This window comes from Rhizophagus irregularis, chromosome 8 (genome assembly GCF_026210795.1).
Source record: "Rhizophagus irregularis chromosome 8, complete sequence".
Lineage (NCBI taxonomy): Eukaryota > Fungi > Glomeromycota > Glomeromycetes > Glomerales > Glomeraceae > Rhizophagus > Rhizophagus irregularis.
Window position 1 is genome coordinate 3,588,353 of NC_089436.1, and position 21,999 is coordinate 3,610,351.

The following is a 21,999-nucleotide window of genomic DNA, read 5'->3' on the forward strand; positions in this document are numbered from 1 at the left end:
TATATTTTTATAAAAAATTATATTGTAATATTGAATTAAAATTTAAAAAATATTTTATTAAGCAATATTAAATAAAAAACTAATCTTAAATAATTAAATTTTAAACAAAATACATTAAGATTCGATCCGCCTATGATCGACAGAAAATTACTATATAAATTTGGGGGAAATTTTATAAACTAAATAGGCAAAATTTTGCCAATCAAAATCATCACAAATCATGTTGTGATACCAAGTCATGTGATGAAACTTAAAAATGCCAAGAAAAATATCGAGAAAAATATTTTCATATAGAAACTCACAATAAACGCTAAAATCTGACACCTACCGTGTCTTAAATATTCATTTATTCAGTAAAAATTGCTTCACGCATGAAAATTACTCAAATATTATTGTCAAAGGGATGGGTTTTTGGCTAAAAACAAGCGTAACTAACGTACAAATAGAAAAGATCTAAAAATGAAAAATTCAACCTAAAATAACCTATCTGCTATATAAATCCTTCTAAAAGCCATTATTACCTATTGTTCTGGTAATTGTATGTTATTTTTTTTTATATTATTGTTACAACACTTTCAAAAAGCTAATAATATTTTGCAAACTAACGCTAAGAGTTTGTGTGATGCACTCAAATTGAAAAACTAGATAAGAATACATATACCAAAACTTCCACCATTTGAAATTAATTTACGGGTTACTCCTCATGAAAATAGAAAGAGATCATAGTAACATGTGAACTAAAAGCAAGAGAAAATATTAGAATTATTAATTATATAAAACAAGTAGTTTCAAACATATAAAATACATGAGAACATAATTTTAAGTGTTCATATATGTTAAAATAACGTAATATATGACTTGAAATTCTCGCATATATATATATATATACCTGTCAAATCTGACGCTGCCTCAAAGTAAAGTTTTGAACAAATAAATAAATTTCTCAATTTTTTTTTATTTTTTTCATCTTTGACATTTAAGGAATCATCATGTGAATTTTGGTGCCACAGCATGATGATCTGCAGTTTTTATAGCCCATAAAATTTAGCCAATTTTGGCATTTTTATAATAACCTCGCCCCGAATTTATATAGTAATTTTCTGTCGTTCGTAGGCGGATCGGCACTTAAGAATATAAATTTACTTGTAATTTAATGTAATACGCACAATTATAAAAAATTAATAACTCCACAAATATTAACTGTGCCTTCATTAAAATAAATATTCAAGTAGATTCTAAGCTGCTGAACAATTTTTAATTAATAAAAGAAGTCGATTTACTTTGGCTAAAGTGCTTAAAATACGCTCTGAAGTGACAAAATGGAAAAAATAAAATTCGTAAATGAGTACTGTTGTGAAAATCGTGAATAACTCATCAAGTATTAACTGTACCTTCGTGAAAATTAATATTCAAGTAGATTTTGACATGCTAAACAACTTTCAATTAATAAAAGAAGTCGATTTACTTTGACTAAAGTGCTCAAAATACGCTCTGAAGTGACAAAACGGAAAAAAATAAAATTCGTAAATGAGTACCATTGTTAAAATCGTGAATAACTCATCAAGTATTAACTGTACCTTCGTGAAAATTAATATTCAAGTAGATTTTGACATGCTAAACAACTTTCAATTAATATAAGAAGTTGGTTTACTTTGGATAAAGTGCTCAAAATACGCTCTGAAGTGACAAAATAAAAAAAATAAAAGTCGTGAATGAGTACTGTTGTGAAAATTGTAAATAACTCATCAAGTATTAACTGTACCTTCGTGAAAATTAATATCCAAGTAGATTTTAACCTGCCGAACAACTTACAATTAATATAAGAAGTTGATTTACTTTGGCTAAAGATCTCAAAATACGCTCTGAAGGTAAAAAAATTTGTAACTTAATACTACTGTATAATATAAAAAATGTAAATAATTCCAAAAATATTAACTGTACTTTTATGATCTTAACAGTTTTAAACTTACTAAACTACTTTTAATTAAAAGAATAAGATTTACTTCAGCCAAAATGCTCAAACCATACTTTGAAATATATGTAAAAAAAATATAATATTTGTTTATATTTTAAATTATGAGTTATTTAATTTAAATGTATTTATATTTAAGAAAAAAAATATTTTAATTCTATTTTATAAAGTATTTAAAAAGTATTTTAGTAAAGTTTTTAAGGCAAAAAAATAATTATAACTGAAATAAAAAAAAAATCTAAGTTAATAAATAAATATTAAACCGTAATACATAATCACATGTTATATATTAAAATCGAAAAATCCTATTACAAATAACCAAAAATCGGCAATTTCATGTTAAAAATCAGAAATATTATATTAAAATCAAAAATATTTATTAAAATCGGAAATATTATATTAAAATTGCCAAAAAATCAGACAGCCATATTAAAAAGGGCAAAAATCTGATTTTTATTTATTTGACCTGTGTATATCTGTAGAAAATACGTTATAAACGTATGAATTTTAATATACTGTAGAATAATACGTATACCGTATCCTTTATTTACAATATTTTTGTGAACCGTATACAAAATACTGATATACAGTAGAAATGATATACGTTATAGACGTATGAATTTAATATACCGTATCACACAGTATGTTTACCGTATACTTTATTGTATTTTTTACTAAGCACATTTTGCGAACAGTATACATTATACTGATATGCCGTATGTAAAAATGCAAACTGTATCAAAAATACATATATACAGTATAAAAACCGTATACATATTTTTTATAGGGTTATTGCTATTATTTTCTTTTGTATATTTTTCTTTTGTTATCATGCCTGAAAAAAATTCCCAAATGGCAGTTTCCTTCTTCGCTATTTACCTTCTTTATTACTTTTCCTTCTATAAATAATTCTTCGTTTGTATTATTTATTTTAATTAATTCATATTTTGATACATTTGCCTTTATATCGTTAATTTTGAAGAATTGGTGACAAATTTCAATCATCTTCTCTAATTGTATTTTGTTTTTACTTATCATGGTCGTATCGTCCATGAATGCTGTTGCATTTATCGATATTTTCAAAATTTCTTTTTCATCTTTATCTTTATCAATTATCTTTTCTTTGTATATATTATATCTTGTTTCTTCCTTTAATTTGTTAAGTTTACTTAATAATGCGTTGTAAAATATTCTCCAAAGTATTAGTGACCAAACCTTTTCTGATAATTTCATTTGTGATAATATTATAAAATATAAATAAATAACAATGTTTAAAAAATACATATGGAATTCCTTTTAATACTACCCAAATTGAAGGAATTATGACATTTGTTGCATAAGTTCCTTCATTTTGTTCTTTTATTCTAATGTTATGTGATCTAAAAAAATAATTTATTTTAAATTATAATCTTATTAAAATAAATTATTATATAATTCCTACACTACTTTAAGAATATCTGTGGTAATTTCTTTAAGCTTATTATCATTTTCTTTCCATTTTCATCCAATTTAATTGCTTTGCATCTGCTTCACTGATCTTGCAATCTCTATCCAACTTATTTCAAGCATGTTCATTTTGTTTTCAAGAGTAAGCATAAGTACACTTACTCTAACTATAATATTATCTTCCATGGTAGCCCCACCAATTATTTTTAACAGATAAAGTTATACCATAAGATGTGTAATATGTTATTGATGGTCTTGAAAGGGTTATCAAGAAAGCTAGAGACATTAATGGTTCTGAAAGGGTTGTCAAGGATGTTAGAGCAATACTTCAGAGTCCCAGTGAATCTGATATAGTCAAATGTGGCTTTTTTGAAATAGCCTATTCAATTTTTAGACCAAGATCATATCTTGAAATATATATAATTTAAATTTAATTGTATCTACCTTGATAATAGTAATTAATTATAAATAAACCAGCCATCTGCTATGTTTATGGCTCTTTGCAAATTCCACCCTTAAAAGTGATATTTTCATAAGCTGTTGTCCGTACACAAAGCACATAGCCTTGCCTTTCCAAACAGCTTTATTTGGGTTGACTTTAACTATATTAAAGAAAAAGTGAAATACTAAATGTATAAGATCTAATTTTTATAAAGTATATATATTCTGTAATTATAATATAAATAGAGTCTAAATTTTGATTTATTAAAAGAAAATGAGTTGTTATCATTATTCTAATAATAAGAAAGTAATGTTACTTATTAAATGATATAAACATATTTTTTATCTGTTTGTTATTAAGAATACTTTGACATTTTACTATTTAATTATATAAAAACTCTTGAGTATCTAACTATCTATACCTTATTATCAAATATTTTTTTTTTTTAAATGAAAACTCCACCTTTCACTGTCTTGTGAATTATTATAAAATTTTTTTTAAAAAAATCACCCACTCTGCTGCCCTAAATTCAGGATGAGCTTCATTATCAAGTAGATAGAGTAATGTATTGTATGAAGTAAAATTATAAAAAAATATAAGCTCCCATATTTTAGTTTAGTTATGATAGTGATGATAGCTAACAATTGTAATTGTCAGGATGTTCATTTTGTGATCTGTGTTCTATACTAACAAAACCTGCAACATTTCTCATATATTTAATTTTATAAATGTTCTTTGTCTTTCATTGACTAATATATGCCTATATCTTTGACCATAAGTTTCAGACTTTTCTTCTTATATTGATTATAAAATTAAATGAAAATATAAAAGATTTTAATTTACTTATTAAATAAATTTTGTTATATTATATAAATTTAAGTTCAATTATTGCAATACCATAGTTTAGGGTTTGGTATTGGTAAATGTTTGCTAAATTTTAATCGGCAGGTAATTGTTTTAATCTGAACCAATTTGTAATGAATATCGAAGAATTGTTTCATTTCTGTACTAAATAATGGTTTATAATTTCACAAGGAATTAATGAAGAACATTCACATTCTAATTGCATTTAGCTTTATTACATGTGTCTTTTCTATTGTCATCTGAAACAAAATAATGTCTAACACAAAGGTTGAAACATCTGTCAGAGGTATAAACTGTTTGTCAAATTCAGACAAGGGTATTATAAGCAACTTCAGCCATACTCTTCATAAATAGTACATTTTACTATCAAAAATATATCCATCATTTGGCTTTTTTTGTTCTTAATTCATCTATATCAGTTATACTTTATTGTATTGAAAATAAAATAAAAAAAATGAGGAAAAGAAAAAAGAGAAAAAAGAAAATCATAATTGAAACACAAATTTTCTGAACTACTGTATTTATATAATAAATTAAGTTTAGTTGTGTCAGGTAAAACCAAGTTAAAACATATTAGTATAATTATAATTAAAAATCCCGAGAGGACTTCTGCAGCCACTAATTCTAATAAGCAGGTTAATTAAGGCTTAAAAACAGGCTTATCACTAATCCCAAAACATGATTTCCGTTTTTTCCGTTTATCTAATAACTGATATATGTACAGTATACGTGTGATACTGTGATACGGTCAAGCTTCTAATATTTATTTACCAATATTATTATTATCCTATCTAAATACTGTGCTGCGAGTATTCAGTAATATGTGTGTAAGACTGTAAGTTCCTGTTAAGGCTTAAGTGGCTTAAGTAGGCTTGGAATAATAGGCTTAAAATACATGTAAAATATGTGGTACTGAATTTCTTATCATCAAATATCTGTTACGTACATGTATGCAGCAATTTCGGCTTATCTGTTTTTATCTGTTAATATTTTATAATAGTTTTTATATTATTATTAGAATAGAAATCTTAAATTTATATTTAAGCTACATTTTAAAATGTGTTGATATTTGTTCAGCTATTATAAATATTGTGACGACCAATAAAAACAATATTAGCATTATTAGATAAAGGTTCCATTTGTAACTAAAAATTGAATTATTTTGTAAAAAAAAAAAATAACTATACCCAATTAAGATTTTTTAAAAACTAAGCTTGCTGTTTAATTATTACTTTCATATATTCAATATTCCTATTCTTGGTGTCAAATTTTTATGCAGTGATATGACCTAAAATTGTTTTTAAGTAAGGGCAGTGACAGATATTACCTAATATTCTAGGGGGAGGGGGGGTAATTGAAAATCTTAGGTTACATATATACAATATAAGGAAATTACATATATAATATATCTTACCTGGGGGAGGGGGGGTAAGCTCTTATAATAAACTGATATTAGGTAATATCTGTCATTGCCCTAAGGGTAATATTATAAAGATAATTATTCAAAATCAGTTAAAAACATCCATTACATAAAATGAAGAATACTTTCTTGATCCCTTTACAATAAACAAATTTTATGGCTTTGTTCATTTGATATCATACGATTAGGGTTTAATATTGCATTGTTCGTTACAATTGTGGCGCAATGTACAGATGACTGCAGCATTTACTGCCGTTCAAAATATTTATTGACATCAAAATCTCACATTTTCAAATTATTAATTTAAAGTGGCTTTGAATCTTAACACGGAAGAAAGTGGCTTGTATACCTCCTTTACTTCGCCCTCATTAATTACGTGTTGCTATAAAAAAAATTTTCTTATATAAACACCTTGAAAAGGAAGAGTAAAAATTACTAACAACAAATAACGAATTAAAAATTATATATGACACACAAAATTAATCATGCAATTAAATGTTTAGTTATTGTTGGTTTTTTGCCTTTAGCAGGTAAATAAATCATCTCTTTAAAGAAAATATTTTTTTTTTTATTATAATCTAATTCATTATTGGTTCAGATGCAGAACCACAATATGGATGTTGGTGAACGATTATCCAGCACATGACATCGTGACGATGTACAACAATAAAACCTTATCGGACTTTATAATGGTTTCCATTTCCTAAAAACCAGTCTAGTGTCGATCTTTGTACCAGTCTTCATGAGATCTGAGGACCGGTCCAGACCGGAACCAATCTATATGATTAATATCCAATAAAAATGAGAAAAATTTTTGTGCTCATCTATTTCTAATTTTTCTTCTTTTATTTCAAAAGTTTTGTTTTGAATTTCCGAATTTTAACTGTATTGTTGTCTTTATACCATAATAGTAACTTTTAATTACAATCCTGAATTATGATCTGTTTATAATGAATTTAAGTTCAACTATATTACAAAATTTATGACAGGTTCTTAGAATATTTATGTTTAACTCTTTTATTTAATACAAATGATCTGGAAATATTTTTAAAAATTCACAAAATACTTTTATTAAGAAATTATTAATTAAAAATATAGTGGTGGATGAAGATGAAAATATTAATATTTTATTTTATATAAAAAAAAAAATATTATGAATAAGGAAAGGGTTAAATATTTATAACAAATTATGCAAATAAAAATCAATTTTTAAAAGAGTAAAGCTGAATTTAATAGCAAAAAAGGGATTCATGATCATGTCAAATAAATTTCCTTTATTTATAATTTCCAAATGGAAGAAATATAGGCTATTTTAGAATTAGACACTGATGAAGATGAAATTGTTTTTTTTTTAAAGAAGAAGTAAACAAATTTAAATTATATAATATTATTAGTAAAACATTTGTTATATTTTGCTGTCCTTGTAAAATATTCTTTTTTATTGACATAGAACGTTATAATATATTAAACATTTTTTTGAATTATAAAATTTAATATTTATTTATTAATTTATTACGCAAATATATCATTTTTGATTAAGGAGGTGATGCTTTTTGATTATAGAAGTTAGTTGTACAAACTGTTGTATCGTTTTTGATTATTGAAAAAATAAATGTATCATTTTTGATTATTGAAAAAAAATTCTGTCGTTTTTGATTATTGAAAAAAAAATTCTATCATTTTTGATTATTGAAAAAAAATGTATCATTTTGATTATTCGATAGTATCACATGGTCACATGCATAGATTCGACATACTGTATCTTGCGTTTGCACATCGGAGACTTTATTTTTAATAACCCACTAAATAATTTCAAATTATTAATCTTATTAATCGTTATTTTTGTTTCCTTACTATTTACTGCTTCTTGTATATTTTTATTAAGCCATTTAAAACAAAGAATTGCCAACATTCATATGTTATAAATTTAATCTTTATTTTCTCAAAATTTGTCTTTATTACAACTAAAAGACAATAGTATTAATCAATCATCTATTTCTTTGCTATGCATATAAACTCCAAATTCAATACTATCATTTAAAATTTCTTTCGCATCTTCAAGTGTTATACTATTATTACGGCCCTCCTAAATCAGACGTAATGTTACTTCTGGTACTAGAACTTCGTAAATAAAATCCATAGGGTCTAATGGGTACGTTTGGTCTTTTGTAAGATTATTAGAGTTAACAAACAAATCTATTAAAGTATTAACAATAGTATATAACCCATTAAATCCATAATAACCTGGCTGTAAATTAGTAAAACTAATTAATAAAATATAAACAAAATTTATATTCAAACAGATAATTACCAACCTGAAAAACTTCAAATCGGTTCATGAGCATCATTGGCGCCTTGGCTTTATTATATCCAACTTCTTTATATATTGAAGATGCAATATCCCAATAGTAACTTGAAATATTTCCGTTAATAATTTCAATGAGATCTTTTTCAAATTTGATTATGCGTGATGGAAGTACATTAAAATCGATATATTCAGGATATCCTTTTGATAATCCATGTGGAACAATATTCAATTCACCATGATGCATTATACAAAAAGACCAACGTTCTTCTTTTGTGATTGGCTTGTTTTGTAGATTTTGTAACTGGTCTTTTATTTTTTCTGGTAAAGTAACTGGTAGGATATTATCACAATAGGGGCATAAATTGTGAGAATTAGGTACTAAATCCAATTCTAAATCCAAGTTTAAATCATCATTAGATGGCAGTTCTGGAAGATGTTGAAATACATTGCGGGGTGGGCTTGGCATTATAAACGATGATGATGATGCAAATGAAGATGTACTTCTTCTATCTATTAAATAAATATAGGTAAAGAAATTAATAATACAGATATTAATATTATTATGTTAAATCTATATCTTTACCAGTACTAATTGAAGATAAATTATCTTCTCGTTTTCGTTTAAGATTTCGAATTTGTTTTGTTTTCCTTTGTTGTATAGAAAACGTATTACCAGATTGTGATTGGTTTGGTAATAAATTTATTCTATGGGATGATTGAGGTTTAGCAGATAATTTAGGAGGTGCGCCTAAATTTGATTTTGTTCTTTCACTTAATTCTGCTGGCCGAAATGGATCTTTAATCTCCTGAGATGACCGTTTAAGTTGATAAAATATTTTATTACCTAGTGAGCAAAAGTAAGATTAATATAATAAATAACAATAATAATTTTTAAAAAAATTATTTTAAACATCTTACCTTGCATATTATATAATCTAATAATTTCTTGATAAGAATCTTCCATGTCACCTTGATATATTACATTATTTTTTATAGACGCGGGAACTACTCGTTCCTTATTACGAAAATAATGAACAAGTTTTTCTTTGCTTTGTTTACAACTTCTAGATGTCCTTTTTGTTGTGTTTCTATAAGCAAAGTGGCTGCATGACAGTGCCTACATTTATCACGTAATGAACTATCCCATATGTATTCCCAGCATGTACATTCACCAGTAATAACATTACATATATGAAATCCTTGTTCTAATATTATATTTTCGGATAATAAAGATTTCATAAGAAAATTGACCATATCATTTAATTTTCGTACAATTTCCTCATCTAGATATAAAGGCTTATCATCATAAAAAGATACAAATAAATCATCAGATTTTTTTTTGACAAGAAAAGTATTTTGGTCTGATAATATTTTAACCATATTAAGAAGAAAATCTAATCTTCCTTGATTTAATCTTCGAAGTTTATCACAACATATATCATCTTTAGTTTGCTATAAATAATTTAAAATAAATTAATTTAATAATATTAATTAAAAATGATAACGAAAAAATTCTTACCTGTTCAATCATTTGAGTATTGAATAAAGTAACTAAACCAGATTCAAACTTATTTAAATCTTCATGACTTACAATAGTTTCACTTTGAAAATTTATTCCATACATTCGTTCAATAAATGTCAATGGTGTTTGTTTACCACTATATACTGCTTCAATTGTCCTATTGATCCGTTCTGTAAAATTGTTTGTAGTCCATGGAAATCTGTTTGTAATATTTTTGGAAATACGACCAGCATCAATAAAACTTAATCACCACTCTGTGCACATCCAATTTTTAGATAAATCATCTATTAATTTATCTTTCTTGGTTTTTTCCAACGGAAGAGTGTTAATAAATTCAATATATTTCTTAGCCATTTCAATGGCAGTTTCTTCAGTTCAACTACGACCTACAATTTTAAACGCTAATGCTATTGGATATCTAAACAATAAAATAATTAATTTAGTTATCAATTTTAATAAAAAAAAATTAATATAATATATAACTTACCTGAATTTTGCAGGTATCTGCCATTTATTTAAATTTTCACTAAAAGTTTTCATAATATGAAACCAACATAAAATTTGTTTATGTGAAGCATTTTGGATAGCAAGTTTAGATGGTCTATGCTTATCAATTAAGATATATGGCTTCCAATTATTGTTTTGACATTCACGAACTCGTTGAAATCCGTTTCCAGATAAAAGATTTTTATAGTACCACTTGTGTTCACAGAACTCGTTATCACATGGGATATTTTTTTTAATAGCGTCAATAGCCAATTTTATAGTATGATGATTTTCCTTATTAAATAGCGCTAATATATATATTTTATTTACAATTTAACTAGAACTGTACCACTATGGCCGCCTGGCGGCGGCCTTCAAAATAAAATTAGGTGTAACATGAGCATAAATGCATAGTCAAATAAACACTTTTTTTAAAGAACCCCTAATTGCTTTATTATACTTATATGATAACTGATAACATGATAATCTAGGTTTGTTTATGAAATAGGAAGCGGTTGTGATGCTACTTGTTCCAAGCGAGAATATTCTTTAATCACATTTGGATCTACTTTGAATGCATCTCTATTTAAATTCATTGTTTGAATTTGATCCCATTTAGGACATCTGATTCAGTTTTATTGATTTAATGTTAGTAATTAGTAATCAAATTATTATGAAAGTTTTAATAGTTCGTATATATATGATCAGTGATCTATAACATATATTTGTAATATTATTATTAAGGATCAACAATTAAATTTTACAATAACTTCAATTTTTTTTTAATAAAAAATAAATAAATATAATGTTTATTACATATAAGATATAAAAAATACCAGATAATAAAAATGAATTTTAAAAACAGTTCGTATTTGTCAGGTGATCTATGACATGCATAATAGTACGATCAGCAATTAAATTTTATGTTGACTTCGTTGACTTCAAATTTTTTTTTTTTGAACTAATTATACTTTGATATAAAAATAAAATAAATGCAACTTCTTTTATTTCATTTATTTCATTGAAAAATAAATAAAGTACTTATTACATATAAAATATAAAAAACAATAGATAATAAAAAAAGAATTTTAAAAACAGTTCGTATTTGTCAGGTGATCTATGACATGTGTAACATGATCAGCAATTAAATTTTACGTAGACTTCAAATTTTTTTTAAACCACTTTTCTTTGACATAAAAAATAAAATACGTTTTTTATTTCATTAAAAAAAATAAATATAGCACTTATTACATATAAAATATAAAGAACAGATAATAAAAAAATCAAAGAAAAGATTATTACTGGGTTACGTTAGTTCATAAACATTATTTAGTTTTTTGTTTTTTTCTACCTCTTGTTGAATTTGAAATTTTGGTGTATTATTTTTTTTTTTAATATTTTCGTTTCTCTCTTCATTTTCTTCAATATTTTCATTTCTTTCTTCATTTTCTTCAATCTTTTCATTAATTCTTTCTTCATTTTCTTCATTTGTAATAGAAGTTTTAATATCATGAATTTCATCACTTTATTGATTTTGTAATAGCAAAGATCTTCAAAATCTGTTATAGAACAAAGAATTTCTCTCATACAACAGAATTCAACAACACAACCATCATTGTCAATGACACCAACTAAAAATAAACGTAAAACAAATATGACTAAAATAGCAGATATTTCAAGATCCTTCATTACGTGAATCAGATTTTGATTTCCATGGAACTACAATACTGTTATCTGTTTCTATTTTTGCTGATACAAACTGAAATTCCAAAATTTCACAGTATAATTGATCTTTTGCAAAAAAAAATACTCCTGTTGTATGAACTGTTGAATTTTTTCTGGCTTTTGTTAACGCGTTCTTAAATCGCCCATTTGGTGGGTGAGTTAAATTTACAGTAAATGGAGTAAATTGATCCTTAGATATATAAATATGGCTTTACTTGTATTTGTAAAGTATATCCACTTTCTGTTAATTCTGCATACCCCAAAGTCTTTCCAAGAAGATGTACAGTTGGTTTTATTATAGGAATATCTTCCTTATCGATAAGGAGTTGTACATTAGTTGTAATAGAGACGTTTATTGAACCATCTTGAGTTGTTGAAAATTTTCCTGTAATTAAGTATACATTTTCTGCCTTAAGTGGCGAAGTTACTTCAGATCAATCATCTGAATCAAGGTCTGTGTTATTTATTAAGGTCATATAATTGTAAAATTTATATATTTGAAATGCATCTTCATTATCAATTCGGGAAATAGCCATGCCTTTCTGCAAGACACCATTATTAATAGTTTCATCAGTCACAGAAAGTATATACACGATGGTTGTAATGTTTGCAATCATATTTCGAAATTTTTTTTGAATCTGATTATTATTAAAATGAAAAATGAATAAAAGTAAAAAAAAGTAAATGAATTACTTATATTTATAAAAAAAATGATGACTTTAATATATTTATAATATATTTTATTTTTTAAAAAAAAGTAATAATATTACAATTATTTATTATTATTTATGATTTATGATTATTAAAAAATGTGATTTTATTACAATTTATTACAAAATTATGATACATTTTATTTAAAACTTAAAAAAGTAGTTCATTGAAAAAATTACGATTTTATTATTTATTAATATATGAAAAATTTTGATTTTTATCAAATTTATTAAAAAAAATGCAATTTTATTGAAAAAATTACGATTTTATTACAATTTATTGCAAAATTATGATGATTTTATTACATTTATTTAAATTTAAAAAAAAGTAGTTTTCATTGAAAAATTGCGATTTTATTATTTATTTACATTGAAAAAAAATTGATTTTATCAAAAATTTATTACAATTTATATAATAAAATGAATTTATTAATTTATATAATAGTTTATGATTGAAATAACATAATCTCATTAACTGTTAAATATTACTTTATTAATTAAATAAATGATAAAAAAAAGGGTAATTTTATTAGAACTAATTTGTTTATAGTTACTATATGCGGCTTTAAATTTTCTAACCTGTGAATTCAATTTTAGTTTATTTTCATTGTAACGTAAATGATGATCATCTTTCAATTTTCAATTTGTAAATTTATTTTTTTTATTATTAATTAAAAAAACAAATAAAAAAATACAATTTTATTAATAAAAAAAGGTAGCTTCATTATAACTAATTTATTTATAGTCATTAATTGCAGGCTTTAGTTATTTTAACTAATATTAACATGTGAATTTAATTGTAGATTATTTTCATTGTGACGTAAATGATGATCATCTTTCAATTTTCAATTTGTAAATTTATTTATTTTTTTTTATTATTAATTAAAAAAATGTGTAATTTATGGGAAAAATCACAATTTTTAATTTAATTAACAAACAAATAAAAAAATACAATTTTATTAATAAAAAAAAGTACCTTCATTATAACTAATTTATTTATAGTTACTATATACAAGTTTCAATTTTTATAACATGTGAATCCAATTTTAGATTATTTTTACTTACTGTGACGTAAATGATGATCAACTTCAATTCACGAAATTTATTTAAACAACTGCTGTCCAAAAAACAATCAATTGATATATTGAAATTGAAATTGAAATTGAAATTCATTGCAATGAAACGAAATTTCAATTATGTTTATATATATTTTATATAAAAACGGACCTGTTTTGCCATATTTGCTAACCAAATTAGGACCTACTTCCTTCCTTTTTTGGAATACAACTTATTATTACAATGGCCAATCACAATAAACAACACTATGAAATTTAGATCATCTGATTGCTAACAACTTTGTATCGTGATCTGTATATATTGATAATAAATTACAATAAATTATATACTAAATAATTTAATATATGTCAAATTTTACTTACCAAATGCAACAGGCAATCCGCAACCAGCACTATTCTCAGTGACAATTGATAATACCGGTGCACGGTCCAAATTTAAATCATATTTACCATCTATTCTGATACAGATTTTACCGTAATTACGAGCATTTTTTAACCAAAACTCATCAGAAATTGTAAGTTGATAATATCGGTCAGGTGAATCAGCTGGTTGATTAATGTCTGCTATTTGATAATATAATATAAAACCTTGAGATTTTAATATATTATTTACTAAACTATCAAGCTGAGTCCAAGGACCAGTATCATCCTTTAATTTCTTATCATCTTTGGCAACAAATTGCCGGAGTTTGTCATTATTACATATTATACGTTGGCTTGCTAATGCATTGTTAATTACATCTTCTGATGCACCATTAAGTGATGTTAATAATTTCGCTTTTATCCCTTTGGCTGTCCTGTGGTCTGCTCTTCTGCTTAATGCTATTGAATCTCTAACAGAATAAGTTAAATTTATTCTTGAAATTTTAGGAATATTATTATTGTGAAATGTACGATGAGTTCCTTGAATGGTAATTCACAATGGATTTTCTAATGATAGCCAAGATAACTGACATTCAGAAATAACTCTGACACTACAATGGTGCATATCATTTCCATTTTTCAAATTATTTCATAAATTATAATTTTCGCAATTTTCATTACATTTTCCAACACTACCACATAATCTTTGACAGTTGCCTCCATCACCCGAACAATACATAACCCAATACCAACATTGTTGGTTTTTGGCTAATCCTAATTCAATTTGAGAAACCAAATCTCTTCCTAAACTGGTTAAAACTAAAATATCATCAATACGATTTGTTGATTTTACCGTTCCAGTTTTAGTTTTCCATTCTAAGTAATCTATTGCCCCTTGTACACGTTCTACCGTTAAGATTCCAGCTTTAACAAGTTTAGGAGTAACTTGTCTACTTTGATTTTTTAAGCGATGATTTTTTAAAAGATTTGCATTTGATATATACCATTCTGCAGCACGACCAAATGGTACATTTACTGAGCCATCATCGTTGTATTTGATTTGATTTTCGTAAGTTTCCATATTATAATATATAGTAATGTTACACAAATTTATAGAAAGAAAATTATTACAAATAATTATCACGTAAAAAATATAAACAAGGTTATAAAACGCAAAATATATTATAAAAACTATTATATAATAAAGAAAAAAATATCAAAAGAAATCAAAATTTTTGGAAAAGAAAAAGAATTAAATCATTTGTCGTGTGAAGAAAAGTATTATGTGAACACGTTAAATGTTATACAATGATACATTAACTTGTTTAGTATAAATTAAATAAATAAAACGTGATACTATCGAATAATCAAAAATGATACATTTTTTTTCAATAATCAAAAACGATAGAATTTTTTTTTCAATAATCAAAAATGACAGAATTTTTTTTCAATAATCAAAAATGATACATTTATTTTTTCAATAATCAAAAATGATACAACAGTTTGTACAACTAACTTCTATAACCAAAAAGCATCACCTCCTTAATCAAAAATGATATATTTGCATTTATTACCAGTGTTTTTAATAATATTACCCATAAATCGAAATTACAATTTTACAGATAACTGCGGTCCGAAATAAAAGCTCATTGGTTATAATCACCATATATAATATTCTCCGTTTACCAATTCACAGGTTTGTAGAAAATATAAAAAATATTGTATTACTGTAGTAATATTTGAATATAACATCATCATTTAAAAAAATTCATTTTTTTATATTTTACCAATGAGATGAATAATGTTTTGAAAAAATGCATACTGCATTATTGCAATTTATCATTTAATTATTTTTAGTATTTTATGTTGTGATCAGAAAAATATATCTAGTTTATTTCATCTGTAACAATTACATTATTAAACCAGTTTTAACCCATATTGGATTACAGTAGTTTATTTGAATTTTATTCCCATTTAACTTCAAATAAATGTTTTCATTGCATTTGGCGCAATTACTACAAAAGAAATTCAAAATTAACTACTTACTAGGGTAGTTGGTGTGTTGACACACTGTTAACACATTCTAATTGCTGTGTACGATGAGTTTTCAAATTATCATAATATCGACACGACATTTATAAGAAAAAAATTACTTCATTTTTTTTAATGACTAATTTAAATAAATAGAAATACAATATATAGTAGAATTAAATTTAATAATAAATACAAAATATAAAATTTTAATTTTTTTGTCAATTACTCCATCGGTATAACTTCATATACACTGATGCTCCTTCCCTTCGGGGGCCCCAAGGCATCGGTGAATATTTATAGTTATTCATTGATATCCATGGAATAACAAGTATTTATTCATATAGTAAAAAATAAATTGAATAAGAATGATTATGTAAGTTAACTACTAATTTAATAAGTTTATTTACGTTTTTAAAGAAGATCATTACATTTATAATCTTGTAATTTTAATGAATTTTTATGATTTTTGAAGTGTTTCTAATCTATTTTGTGCATTTTTATGTCCTTTTTTGGCAGCTTTTCCATACCAATGAATTGCTTTGTCTATATCTATTGTAATTCCGTTTCCAAATTCATACATATTACCAAGATTATGTTGTGCTGCCTTTTCTCCCAGATTTGCAGCATTTTGATATAATTCAAATGCTTTTTGCTTATCAATTTTAGTTCCAATACCTATTTCATAACAATATCCTAACATGGTTATTCCATTTGAATAACCCTCTTCAGCTGATTGCTTAGACAATTCAAAGGTTTTATTATCATCTTTATCAACACCATTTCCATTCGAATAACAAAGACTAAGATTACACATAACCCTTTTTGAAGCTCTTTCATACCAATAAATGGCCTTTTTTATATCTTTGTTAATACCGTGCAAAATTTTCATTAGCTACATTTTCAAAGTATTCAAAAACTAATTTTTTATTTTTTGTAGTTCCAGTTCCATGTAGATAACAATCACCAACAAAATATTATGCTAATATATGATCTTAATTTGATGCATTAATAAATAAATTGAAAGATTTCTTATGATCTTTACTTGTTGCAATTCCATTACGATTAAAATATTTAAATAAAAAAATTGAATTTGAACTATTTTGATTATTTGATAACCAATTACAAATTTCTTCTGGATTAGTATTAAAATTATGAAGATATTCAATAACTTGATCTTTTATTAATTTCCATCAATTCCTTTGTATAAGTTGAGATAAATCTCCTTGTGATTCTAAATTATTAGTACTTGAAGCATCATTGACTTCTTGTTTACCTGACAATTGAAGATTTTTTGCAATTGCATCTACTTGATATATATTTGGACAATTATCTGGTTCCCCATCCCAACACTCTAAATAATAAATGTAATTTAAGATTAGAAAAAATAACATTTAAGTAATTACATTTAAATTTACTTACTAATATAAATTGTTACAAAGTTTTCTGGTGTATCAGGAACAACTGTTTCTCCAAGACCTTGTAAAATTTCTAAAGCTAAACCAACATCATATTCTTCACCTTCAACATAAAAGGAGGTTGTCTGTCAGATATTTCCCATAACAATATGCCGACACTGTAAACATCACTTTTTTCGTTTAATGAGTAAATTTGCGATGTTTGGTTATTATTATTTCTTCATCTATTAAAAATTTTGGATCAACATAAGGAAGCTTCCAATTATTTTGGATTGAACATTTGATGACGCTCCAATTCTTTTCGATAATCCAAAATCCGCCAATTTGATCATGTTTTGATGAACTAATATATTATCAGAATGCTATTAGAAGTTATATATTAACTTAGGTCTTAGCAATGCAAATATAATATTATAGACAATGATTGAAGAAGAATAAATTACCAAGTCACGATGAACAATCCCTTCATTATATAAGCATGACACAGCGCAAGCTAACTGGTATGCCATAATATATTTATCATCCCATGTAATTTTACCAAAATTTTTTTCCAGATAGCTTCGAAGACTACCATTATTAGCATATTCCATTACTAACATATAATTATTACTAACATGATATTCTAAAAAAAACAATCAATTAGAATGCATTAGTAGAGACTAAATGGGGCTTCTGGCCCAATTTTTTATTTTGACCCCATCTGAGTTTGGGGATTTTTTTCTTTTTTTCTCCCCAACTTTAGCTATGGGGGTAGCGTTTTTTTTTCATCCCCAATTTAACTGGAGAGTTATCTTTTCTTTACTCCCCAACTCCAACTCTAGAGTACTACATTTTCCCCGTTCCCAAAGTTAAAACAAGGGATGAAACCTTTTTCCCCCCAACTTTAGCAATGGGATATGTTATTTTTTTTTACCCCAATTGTGCATGTATTGCTATCAAAAATGAAAGCATACCCAGTACATTGCTGAGGCTCAGCAATGTAATGGTCCACCCATGATCTGCTTTCATATCATAATGGCCTATATGTCTACTCATACATACTCACTCATACGTTTTTTTTTTCACCCCAATTGTGCATGTATTGCTATCAAAAATGAAAGCACACCCAGTACATTGCTGAGGCTCAGCAATGTAATGGTCCACCTATGATCTGCTTTCATATCATAATAGCCTATATGTCTACTCATACACGCCCACTCACCTATGTCCCGAAGTGAACTGAGTTCTAACCAAAAAAAAGTCTAACCAAAAAGTCTAACCAAAAAAACTCTAACCAAAAACTCAGCCCAAAACTCTAACAAAAAAAATATACGTATTATATGATTATTTATGATTGAAATATTATTCTACTAAGGATGTGTTATTTTTTTTTGTGTGATTTTTTATGTTAGTTTTTATGTTATTTTTTTGTGTTAGTTTTATGTGTGTTACTTTTTGTATGTGAAAAATATTTAAAACATATTATAACTCTCTTCATCAAAATATGTGTTATATATTTTATGCGATTTTTTGTGTTAGTTTTTTTTGTTAGTTTTTTGTGTTAGTTTTTTTGTACGTGATAAATATTTGAAAGATATTATAACTCTTTTCTCCGTAATTGTGCTAGTTTTTTTACACAGGATTTGTGTTAGTTTTTTGTGTTAGTTTTTGCGTGCAAGAATTTTTTGTAATGAGAAAATGGCAAAAATATATGATAACCCACTTCCAGCAAACAATGCTATTTTTTCACACGTGTAATATTTGTGTTAGTTTTTTGTGATAATTTTCTGTGTTAGTTTTTGTGTGAAAGAATTTTTTGTAATGAGAAAATGGCTAAAATATATGATAACTCCACTTCTAGCAATCAGTGCTATTTTTTCAACGAGATTTTTGCGATAGGTTTTATTAGGTTTTATATGACAAAATACTGCGATAACAGTATTCTTACTTCATAGATGATCCACATGTTGTCCTGAACATTGAACTGAGTATCATGTAAATTGAGAAATGAGACAATAGTGCAAAATTGAAATTGTACTCTAATATATAAGATTAAAACACAATAATAAAGACAGGCAATATGCCATGCCATTGGCTAGTAAAAGGGACAAAAGAATACTGCACCCGACCCACAAAAAATCAATACTGCGGAAAGCATGCATTTACGTTAAGGGAGGGGTCTACACCACCAAAGCCATGTAAAAATTGTGGTAATGGGACAAATTCCGCATTACAAATTTGTATCCCCTGCGGACAGTACAGGTAACTTCAAAGCTCTGGCGTGAAAGAAAAATAATGGAAGCAATTAATTAAAAATACGAAAAAAATTTTTTGAATTGAATATAGGAAGGATACTAGGTGTAATCTACAGGATAAAGTAGCAATGATTCCTCCATGTGAAAGATGCGGAAAAACATTCAGAGACATGAGGGCATGAACAAGCCATGTGAATGCGAAAGGAAAAAGACAATGCAAATCACAAGCAGAACAACAGAATGCGCAGCAGCCTGCGCAACAGAGTGCGCCACAAAGTTCAGCACAAGTTGTAGTACAGGAGGGAGCACTTCCAAAAAGAAAACATCATAGAACATATAAACCAAAATATGGCGTATTTGAATATAATGAGCCGCCAGCAGGAGACATAGAATTCACTGAATGCAGAACAGAAAGACGATTGAATATTAATGGAGAAGTATTACCAGAAGATATTTACCAGAATGTGGAAAAAAGGAGCAGAGAAGAAGAAAAGTTAGTAGATGTATCCGATATTATGAGTTGCTGGCAAGCAGTAGTTCCATCAATGCGGAATCCTTCCTATAACTTTAATAAAGAAATAGCAGAAGATGATTATGGAAAAACGCCATACATGGTGCAAATGATAGAGGCATCCCATGAAAAAATCACAGAAGTAATACAGACCGAATTTGAGAGAAAAGGTAGCCAACTAAAGGCAAGAATAACTGCTTACTGTGCATATGAACAAAGAAAGATTGTACAAGGGGAAATATCTGTCACATATACTGACAAATATCATGACAGAGAAACGCAAGTCTTACTTGCAGAACATTCAATAAATGAATTCTTAGATAGGTCTGCAGGGGTGATGATAGATGCTGATATAGAGGCATATTTAAATAATGGATCAGGATGGAAGTTATTACAAATAGAAATGATTTACATAGAATTTTATAAATATGAACGTGCATTAGGAGGAAGTTGGAAAGAAACTCCTAAAGGTTTGTCCAATAAAAAGGTAACCATCAACCCAAATAACAGAGCCACAGAAGATAATTTATGTTTGGGTTATACACTGGGTCTGCACTTTCTTCATTATGAAAATGACGGAATAGTAAAAAATCCACAAAATCTTAGTAAAATTAGACCATACATATCCAGGATCAATTTGGAGGGAATACCAATGCCTACTCCTATCTGTCCACGAGTATTTGAAAAAATCGAAAAGCAAAATCCAGAAATAAGTGTAAATGTTTGAGAATGGAATGAAAATAAACAATCGCCCAAATGTGTAATATATAGTAAAAATCATGATCGTCAGCATAATATACACTTAATCGCACTATCAAAACCGTAGGTGAGGTCACAGACTTTAAGATTAAGCATCACTACATCTGGGTAAAGGATATCAACAGATTATTATATGGGGATACGGCTCATAAAGGAAAAAAACACTTCTGTAATAAATGTACACAAACATTTCCCTGCAAAGACATCAGTAAATTTTTTGGAATATGGATCCTTAAGGATTCCATAAATTGCTTTAGAATCCTTAAAGATCTGTAATTTTATGGATTCTTTAAAAATCCATACTGATTTGTAAAATACCCTTAAGGAATCTATAAGTTTACAGATCCTTAAAGATTCTTTAAAGATTCCATATAAAAAATCCTTATATATTCCTTATATTTAAATCTTTAAAAAATTTTAATTTTAAAATTAAAAAATCACGTGTATCACGTGTTATAATTTTAATGTTTAACGATCGGCCATCTGATATCTTGATATGGAATTTTTTTTTACAAAACTTTCCCTCTCTCACCTTTTCCCTTTCTCGTCCTATTTCTTCACCCTGTTCTTTCCCCTCTCTCTACAAAATCCATAATGAAATATTAAATAACGTTTTGCTATTTTTTTAGTCAGTAGTCAGATTTTGGTAAGGTTTTTTTTTTATATATTTAATTATTTCTTTTAATGAGCAGGTTCTAATTCATTTTTTTGT

General features: G+C 26.2%; 5 protein-coding genes across 5 annotated transcripts; 1 reads left to right on the forward strand and 4 right to left on the reverse strand.

Annotated features, from left to right (window-relative positions):
- Positions 1–8,230: 8,230 nt before the first annotated feature.
- Positions 8,231–10,328, reverse strand: OCT59_028672 (uncharacterized protein; the record flags this gene model as incomplete). Its single annotated transcript, XM_066147465.1, has 7 exons — positions 8,231–8,392; positions 8,460–8,962; positions 9,036–9,296; positions 9,371–9,421; positions 9,574–9,904; positions 9,972–10,131; positions 10,225–10,328. 7 exons carry the CDS (start codon positions 10,326–10,328, stop codon positions 8,231–8,233), a joined length of 1,572 nt encoding a protein of 523 aa, XP_065994174.1.
- A 21-nt stretch (positions 10,329–10,349) lies between these two features.
- OCT59_028673 (uncharacterized protein) lies at positions 10,350–11,056 on the reverse strand (the record flags this gene model as incomplete). The annotated part of the gene is made up of 3 exons (XM_066147466.1): positions 10,350–10,392; positions 10,462–10,754; positions 11,018–11,056. The coding sequence occupies 3 exons, from the start codon at positions 11,054–11,056 to the stop codon at positions 10,350–10,352; spliced, it is 375 nt and encodes a 124-aa protein (XP_065994175.1).
- A 5,769-nt stretch (positions 11,057–16,825) lies between these two features.
- OCT59_028674 (uncharacterized protein) lies at positions 16,826–17,182 on the reverse strand (the record flags this gene model as incomplete). The annotated part of the gene is made up of 1 exon (XM_066147467.1): positions 16,826–17,182. The coding sequence occupies one exon, from the start codon at positions 17,180–17,182 to the stop codon at positions 16,826–16,828; it is 357 nt and encodes a 118-aa protein (XP_065994176.1).
- Positions 17,183–17,558: 376 nt separating this feature from the next.
- Positions 17,559–18,373, reverse strand: OCT59_028675 (uncharacterized protein; the record flags this gene model as incomplete). The annotated part of the gene is made up of 4 exons (XM_025324408.2): positions 17,559–17,719; positions 17,788–17,908; positions 18,062–18,145; positions 18,227–18,373. 4 exons carry the CDS (start codon positions 18,371–18,373, stop codon positions 17,559–17,561), a joined length of 513 nt encoding a protein of 170 aa, XP_025186245.2.
- A 1,469-nt stretch (positions 18,374–19,842) lies between these two features.
- OCT59_028676 (uncharacterized protein) lies at positions 19,843–21,255 on the forward strand (the record flags this gene model as incomplete). Its single annotated transcript, XM_066147468.1, has 2 exons — positions 19,843–20,024; positions 20,205–21,255. The coding sequence occupies 2 exons, from the start codon at positions 19,843–19,845 to the stop codon at positions 21,253–21,255; spliced, it is 1,233 nt and encodes a 410-aa protein (XP_065994177.1).
- Positions 21,256–21,999: the final 744 nt, after the last annotated feature.